Source organism: Tricharina praecox (genome assembly GCF_024521635.1).
Source record: "Tricharina praecox strain CBS 144465 chromosome Unknown BZA05scaffold_8, whole genome shotgun sequence".
NCBI classification, from domain to species: domain Eukaryota; kingdom Fungi; phylum Ascomycota; class Pezizomycetes; order Pezizales; family Pyronemataceae; genus Tricharina; species Tricharina praecox.
This window is the reverse complement of record NW_026250410.1, coordinates 480,826-489,255: the sequence shown is the minus strand read 5'-3', so window position 1 is coordinate 489,255 and position 8,430 is coordinate 480,826. Positions and strand designations below refer to the sequence as shown.

The window sequence follows — 8,430 nt, the reverse complement described above, 5'->3', positions numbered from 1 at the left end:
AACTGATGGGGGCCGCTACAGGGTAATACAGGGCCTGGCGTGGCGTGGGGCGATAGTGGGGCATTGCCAGCAAACAGCGCTCAGAGGCCGGGGAAGGCACACGGGGAGTGGTGGTGGTGGTGGTGGTGGTGGTAAACAGAGACAGAGGCCACGGGTTGGGGCGCAAGCTGAGGTCGGCTGGGTCGTCCAACGTTGAAATATACCGGAAGGTTAGGCGGGCGATCTCCCATAAGCCAAGAAGCGGCACAAGAGCGCCAGGCATGAGCGGACAAACGCCGGACAGAAACCTGAGATCGAGAATGGCAGAGAAATGTGCCAAGCCCAACGGATGGCCAAAGTCGGCGGAGGCAAGTCAGTAAGTATGACAAGTATGCAGTACACAGTAGTGATCAGGCCCGCGGCGGCCAGTGCAGTGCAGTGCTGGGCCGTGATGATTGTGATCGCGGCGGTGGCCATGGACGGAGATGGTTCTGGATGAAACGGCAAGCAAGCAGGCAAGCAAGCAGTCGAACCTGATGCAATTGCAATTGCGATTGTAAGCATGCTCTGCACTTTGCACTCGGCCTTTTTCACCCGTTTCCGTGTATGTCCCCATCCACCTCTGCCCATGAGCAAGTTGATCGTCCAGATATCCTGCTCATTGTGAGTGATGGTGACCTTGGTCAATGGCAGCCAGCCAGTCAGCGTGGGTGTCAAGCCCGTACGGGCATTAGGTACGAGAATGCTCGACTTCATCGTGTATGTGCGTGCAGAGTTATAGCTAACCCAGCAAGCAAGCAATGGGTGCTTAGTTGCCTCTTATTTCGCATGCCAGGCCTTCTGCGTCGACCGGGAGTGTCCGTACGTGGATCCGCGGTAGCGGACAGGTCCTCTCCCACTCTCCCTCTCAGGGTCGACCGTCTCACACTCTTCCGCAGGCTTGCGGCTTGCAGACTTGCAGGCTTGCAGGTGTGCAGGCGTGCGGACTTTCTGCCCTCGCATCCATCCACAGCAACAGCAAGTTAACAACACGGTAAACCCAACTAGCACCGAGTACAACCCTAGTCCCTAGTCCTTGGTTAGTGGTCAGTTCTCCCACCCCCCCCCCTCAACCCAACCCAACCCTCGATTGGTTGCATCGCGGCTCGTCATATATATCATAAAAACCTCAATCCCCCTCCACCCCCCTCCAAGATGTTCAGAACCCCCAGTGCTTTCACTCCGATCCTCCGACTCTCACGCGCAATTCATCCAATCCAACACCAATTCCACCAGACCAAAAGCTTCACCACCACCCGAGCAGCCATGGGTTTCACAAAGGAGATACTCGCCGAGGGCGACAAAGAGAACTTCCCCCAGGAAGGGGACAAAGTCACCATGCACTACGTCGGAACTCTCGAAGACGGAAAGAAGTACGCCCACGCCCCGTCTGCTGCTCGGCGACCTTACTGACATTGATGTTGTGCAGATTCGACTCCTCTCGCGATCGCGGAACGCCCTTCGGCACCATCATCGGAAGGGGCAAGGTCATCAGAGGTACGCAACGAAACGACGTCCCTACATCCGCTCGAGCGAGAGTGATCCATCACCTCACCCTCCCCGCTCTGCCGCGAACTTCCCCATTGCCTCTCTCCCGGTGTCCGCCGTGATCGCACAGGAAGCCGATATCATGTCTGCCGTGATGTCGCAGTGCCGACATCCCCGAGACCAATTGACTGACTGATCTCGTTCGTCTACACAGGTTGGGATGAGGGTGTTCCCACTATGTCCTTGGGCGAAATAGCCGTACTCAACATCACTGGGTAAGTCAAGTCGTCAAGTCGTCTCCCTCCCTTCCTACCTCCAACTCCTAAATCCCCCCGATTCCACTCAATCGCAACCGTTCTTCAACCACCCCCCCAAAGACTCGGTGCATTTGCTAACATTTTGCGCAGTGACTACGGATATGCTGAGAAGTAAGAAATTCACAACCCTGGCCCCGCCCTCTTGCGCCTGCCATTCGCTGACAGGGATTTTCTCGCGCGCGCTCAGAGGATTCCCAGGCTTGATCCCGCCGAATTCAACACTCATCTTGTAAGTTGTCTCTTTTTTTGTTCTTTTTTCGTCTGCGCGCTACTGCAAGCGTAATGCTATGACTTGCATAAATGCCACGCAGCGATGGCAGGCCACGCCTATTCCGCGCTAGTACACCGCTGACTTCTATGGTAAACAGTGAGATCGAACTTCTTTCAATCAATGACAAGAAGAAGCCGACGTAGGTTTATGCAGCCTGCGAGGAAGCATTTCCCACACAGCACACACGCCGCTAACTTGTCCGGTGAACAGCGACACCGAGACCCCGAAGAAAGATTAGGCCCTGTGTAGCCTACGAGGAAAGCATCTGTGGCATGGATACTATTTCACACATTTCCAATTCCAATTTCCTGCTGCACTATCAGGGGTCAGGAACGGGGGTTTGGCCGAGTACCTATAGCTGCCTTGTCCGTTCTTCCTTCGCGTTTGTGTTTTGCGGTTACGGTTCTGTCGTTTTTTTTTCTTTTCACTGTCTTTGCTCTCCCTATCTTCACATCAACCTTCTCGATTCGAAAATCTGGCTTCTTTCCCGCGCTACGAATCCATGGTCACGGCTCCACACCGTCAGCACGATAACGGTTCTCATGCAGCTAATGTCCAATCCCCAAAACCACGATCGCTTCAATGACGATGATTGTGATGGAAGTTTTAACTATGCCTCTCTTTCCTTCCTTGCCTGCTTCCCTTGCTTCCATTGCTTCCTTCCTTCCTTCCATAGGGGTTCTCGGGGGCTTCTGTTCGGGGTTTCACTCTCTCTAATGGTTTTTACATGATATATCTTGCACCGTACCTATCTTGCTTGGCCGTCTCGCCCCCCCCCCCCCATTCAGAATGTGTGGATCCATCAACGTTCGCTGTGATTTGACGAAATTGCCGTCCCTGTCATACATACGAGCTATCCGTGCCGTTGAAATTGTGCTTCCAGCGTGGCGGGTTTCCTAGTTATCCCCGCCGTTAAAATTGTGCTTCCAGTGTGACGTTTCCTAGTGACGAAGGTTCTACATACTAACTGGTACATAGCTCTTCCAGACTCCCCCTCCCCCTCCCCCGTTGCTGCAGGGGCACTGCCAACGTCCGAATCAAGTTGGGTTGTGTTGGGGTTTTTGCGTTCGTTCGTTGTTGGGCGCCGGGGGAGCTGGGTATCCACATCGAATCTCTATCTAGAGCAGTTTAAGCTCGGATCGGGGAGTGGATATATAGTAGAGTATATACTGCTACTGCGCATCGACGGTAGTTGCCGGTACTATACTATACTATAGTAATCCCAAACGAGAGTTGCATGTATCTAGTAGGTATTTAGAGTAGAGTAGAGCACGGAGGAATGAAGGAAGGAAGAAAGGAAGGAAGGAAGGATGTCTCTACATGGCAGGTTTATTTAGGAAGGCAAGGAAGGAAGGCAAGGAAGGCAGGCAAGGCAAGGCAAGGCAATTAGTCTGGTCAGCACAGCGCAAATACACACAGTATGTAGGCACATTAGGTACCTACATACATCACGAGTGATTGGGATTGTGGATTGTGGATTGTGGATTGTGGATTGTGGATTGTGGATTGTGGATTGTGGATTGTGGATTGTGGATTGTGGATTGTGGATTGTGGATTGTGGATTGTGGATTGTGGATTGTGGATTGTGGATTGTGGATTGTGGATTGTGGATTGTGGATTGTGGATTGTATTGTGGATTGTGGATTGTGGATTGTGGATTGTGGATTGTGGATTGTGGATTGTGGATTGTGGATTGTGGATTGTGGATTGTGGATTGTGGATTGTGGATTGTGGATTGTGGATTGTGGATTGTGGATTGTGGATTGTGGATTGTGGATTGTGGATTGTGGATTGTGGATTGTGGATTGTGGATTGTGGATTGTGGATTGTGGATTGTGGATTGTGGATACCGCGTCCCATTGCCAGCAGCTAGGTAGGTACCAGTACTCTAAACAAACGGCAACAAAAGAGCCGTCGGCATCTACGTCTACGTCTGCGTCTGACCTACATACATACAGCCGGCAAGCAAGCAAGCAAGCAGACAGACAGGCAGGCATGTATCCGTAATCCATAACCCGTAGTTAACCCGTAAACCATATATATGACCCGTTCACGCGACATGCGACATCCGACATGCGACATGCGACATGCGAGCGGAGCAATTCGAAGCGAGACGGCTGTTGCCTGCCTGCCTGAGCCCTGGGGGCCCTGAGGCCCTGGGCTAAGTAAGTATGTAGATGTGGTGGCTACAAACCCTACCCTAGGTACCCTTACATACCTTACTGTTCGAACGGGGAGGGGGGGGCAAAGGCCAATCAGGCACTCTCCCCTGGCCCGCTGCCCGCTGACCGCTGGCCGGTGAAAGCGTGGATGAAAAGAACAGAGTGCTCGTATATACCGTACATAGTCGTGGACCGGACAGTAATGGACGACGCAAGCGATGCACGGTATCGACATCGGCGGAGGGAAGGGGAGGGAGTGAGGGAGAGAGATCTTCCTGGCCTCCTGAATTCCGGATCCCGAAGTAGTAGACATGTACCTGCACATGTACCGGTATGTACCGGTATGTATGATATGGATGATATGTATGATATGTATCCTATATACCGCACAAAGGCAGATAGTGATGTGGTTGAGATTAGATGTGATGTGATGTGATGTGATGTGATGTGATTTGACATGATTGTGATTGTGAACGACTACGGGGGCGGGGAGAAGGGGAGAACTGCGGACGTTCCGTATCACGATCAATGACCTCTCGGTGGGTATCGATGTCGATACAAACAAACCATCATGTTTCCCTCCCAGCCAGCCAGCCATTCGCTGAGCAGTGACGTACGGTAAGTACCTATCACGTACATAGCCCAATTGACCAGCTGCATCACATCACATCACATCGATCGGTACGTACCCCGTTCCCTCTAAGCGAAGTCGCATTCTGTTTGTCTTTCCTCAATTCCTGTTCTCTCTCTCTCTCTCTCTCTCTCTCCGCGGCCGCCGCGGGCGGCGGTACTTGACGGGGTGTCGGACGGGTTTCGATTCCGGCCGCTGCTCGCCGCCAGTGGGAATCGACGACTGCGCCCATGGTCGCGAAGAAAAGCGCAACGCTTGCTAAGTTATAGTACCGGTGATTGCCGAGACGTTAGGTGTGATCCACGACGACGACGACGACAACGGCGCCGGTGTTTGAGATTGAGTTTCTTGGTGGGCTTCTACCACTAGTACTAGATACTCCACTAGATACTAGTACTGTACCTTCGATTCTGCTCGTTTGTTTTCTTTTCCTTTTCCTTTTCTTTTCTTTTTCCATGCGGAGCGCTTTCAGCGTTGCGTTGCCGCAGGGATGTCACAACTGACATGTCTACATACAGGGCATACATACATGGAAAAATCGTGAGTGCGGAAAAACATCGCAAGATGAGAGCAGAGCAAAATACTAATAGTAACATATACCTACCCCGACAACACAACAGGAAAGACTAAGTAAGTATTGGAAGTTGGATCTTCGAGATTGGGGGAAGCAGGCAGTCTTTTTCAAGCACGAGGTATTCTCTCATCTTGTTTTTTTTTTCTCTCGTGTGCCCGTTCTTCTCTCCCGGCTGTAGATCAACTCCACTCTATATACCACCACCACCACCATCACAATCATCACAACCATCACAACCATCTCAATCGAGGTCGGTCGGTGCGGAAGAATCCGCATTCCATACATAGGGGGATGGGGGGGACTCGGCCCGACTGCATGGTTGTAGGGGTGGAGGGGGGTATATTCCGTGACGTTGAAACTTGGGGGTAGATACGCTGTTCGAACTTCGTGGAGTGGTCCCGTATGTATAACTAACCACAGCCCGGTGTGGTTGACCGTTGAGCCACAAATCGTGCGGGTATGTAAAGGGAATGGTGCCGCCTTGGCGGTAGAGTAGAGACCCCCCGTTTTTTTCCTTGCGGATCGGAGCTTTCGAAGGGAGACGAGACAAGCCAGCTGCTCCGCCTTAACCAGAGGGGTTAACTAGTTAGCTGCCCTTCCCTCCAGCAAGCAGAGAAATGGTCCGACCGAACTGAACTGTCCGAGCCTCAAGGGCAAAACGCCAAATCGCCAAGTTGCGGAGCCTCAACCCCGAGCGAGCTCCCTTTGAAACACGGAGAGCGCGCCGCGCGGGACGTCGAGTAATGCCGAACTTCTTGGTGTAACGGAAGCTGGATGGATGTATGGATACGCGGTGGCCTGAACTTCACTCTAGAGTACGGTACTCTACTCCACTCCCACTCTACTCCACTCCCACTCTAGAATAGAATAGATATATAGTAGTGGATGTGTCGGAGCACTCGCTCGGACCAATCGCCCTGCCCTGTCGCATCAATTCCAACTCTATTCTCACATCCGACGAGTACTGATTGGATTGGGGGCGATCTTTTGCTGGAACTCGAACCGATCCGCCGCTACCTGGGTATTCTGTTATACATATACAAGGGATTTGTAACCAACGTGCTGGAGGAGCTTGACGATGGTCGCATTGACGATCACACCGGCCGCCCGGGTGACTTCTTGTGGAATTGTACGTAAATATGATACGATACCAATACAATCCACATGTCATCAGTCGCATCGCCCATCCGACCGTGTCCGTCCCCGAACGAACCAACTAGTCACTAGGTTAGTTACCCGGTTTCTCGTGTCCAGCAGGTTAGATCCGCCAGCTCACACATTTTGGTGGCGACTGGAGTAGCCCTGTATCATATGTAGAAGATGCCATTGCAATTGCAATATTGCCCCGGAACCTTCGGTTCCTATATTACATACATATTAGCAAGGGGAGCTTGCATTACTCTACTCCACTTACTCCAACTATTCCACTCTAGTCGAGTGCTGGCGAAAAATGTAGTGGGGACAGAGACGTGTTTTTATTTACATACAAGGTGACAGTGATGGTTTCATAATGTGCGGCTTCGACGCTGTCGGAGTACGTACTAGTAGTAACACGCTTCCGTAGGGGGCGAACATTCTTGCTGTCATCAACGGCATCGTATGTATCCACATATGTCGTAAGTATCATACATGCAACCAAACCAAAAGCGAATACGTGTCGTCTGCCACCATGAGAGGAGCATATGCTGTAGCATAGATAAAGGATCAGATAAGATAGGATGTGAAGAGGCTAGGTAGTCGAATCGGTGGATCTGAATGGTGGTGATAGCCGGACTAGCCGGATCGGGTGGTACCGAACGTTGAAGGCAGCGGAGGAGAGCCAGATTGAATGGCTCTCCAAAGTTGAATACAACCTCAACTTCTTCATCATCTCTCATTTTCGCCGTCTCCCTTCCAAGGATTGCGTCAAGCAGGACTTCCGCGTCATCTTGCAACAACAACATGCTCTCGCACTGCACATCATTCTTTACCCTCACCGCACCTCGATTCTGGTCGGTGTCCACATCCACTACAGCAGCTGAGCGGCCATTTACTTTTCGTGCCTCTTGCTAGGCAGGCCCTTTCATGATTTTCTTACTCCCGGTCACTCCCCGTCAACAACGCCCAGCTCACTGTCGATGCAGACGCCGTAGGTATTCCTGCACTGTTTCGCATTCCAATCTTCTCCCCCCGTTGCGTATTGGGGCTGCCTGTCACCGATCTCTACGGCGCGGCAATATCGAATGGAGCATCAGATACAGTGCGTGTGGGCGTGCGTGCGTTCTCTCTCTTCCGAGAAATTCTGTCGCTGCTAACTAACCAACTAGCTAGGTACTCTTGAGTGCGTAAGTACTCTATTATACACTGGATTTGTGCAGTGAACGGTCGGAGAGCCAAGTTCTGCAGCCACCTCGTCGTTTCGCAATAATAATAATACCTGATATTCCCCAAAAGGCCCGCGGAATCTGGAGCAAGCAAAGCCTCTACTCTAACTACTCTACTCTAGTTTTAACGCAGAAACCAACTCCATCTGGCAGGACCACGAATTATTGACCCATCATCATCCGGGGCAGACGGTTATTAGTTGGTTAGCCTTCAAACGCATCAAATCGATGCATCTCCATCTCTGACCGGCGACTGGACTGGACAAGAGTACAAGCACATAGTCGGACACTAACTGAAAACTTGCACTTGCACTTTTACTCTACCTACTCTCATTTCGAGAGAGAAAAACATCGCACGGCATCTCCCGCGCACAACGCGCATGCCCACTTTCAAGTCGATGTGCTGGTACTGTATGTGCGATCCATCTGCTATGGACGGTATGCTTTCGTTTTCGCTGTTGCGCGGCGATGGAGGAAGAGGAGGAGAAAGATGAGATGTAGGAGGAGGAGTGAATACCTAGGTAAGTACATTATACTCACGCACACACACATCGCCAGCTAACTAGTCGGCGATTGCACGGATCGGCCAGTCCCCACGACCATTTA

At 51.7% G+C, this 8,430-nt stretch overlaps 2 protein-coding genes across 2 annotated transcripts; one reads left to right on the top strand and one right to left on the bottom strand.

Annotated features, from left to right (window-relative positions):
- Window positions 1-1,072: 1,072 nt before the first annotated feature.
- BZA05DRAFT_260979 (macrolide-binding protein FKBP12) lies at window positions 1,073-2,329 on the top strand. Its single transcript, XM_051480130.1, has 6 exons — window positions 1,073-1,391; window positions 1,448-1,515; window positions 1,721-1,781; window positions 1,914-1,934; window positions 2,011-2,052; window positions 2,192-2,329. Exons 1-6 carry the CDS (start codon window positions 1,174-1,176, stop codon window positions 2,235-2,237), a joined length of 456 nt encoding a protein of 151 aa, XP_051340748.1. The 5' UTR covers window positions 1,073-1,173; the 3' UTR covers window positions 2,238-2,329.
- A 2,870-nt stretch (window positions 2,330-5,199) lies between these two features.
- Window positions 5,200-5,761, bottom strand: BZA05DRAFT_393628 (uncharacterized protein). The gene has a single exon (XM_051483241.1). The coding sequence runs from the start codon at window positions 5,481-5,483 to the stop codon at window positions 5,271-5,273; it is 213 nt and encodes a 70-aa protein (XP_051340747.1). The 5' UTR covers window positions 5,484-5,761; the 3' UTR covers window positions 5,200-5,270.
- Window positions 5,762-8,430: the final 2,669 nt, after the last annotated feature.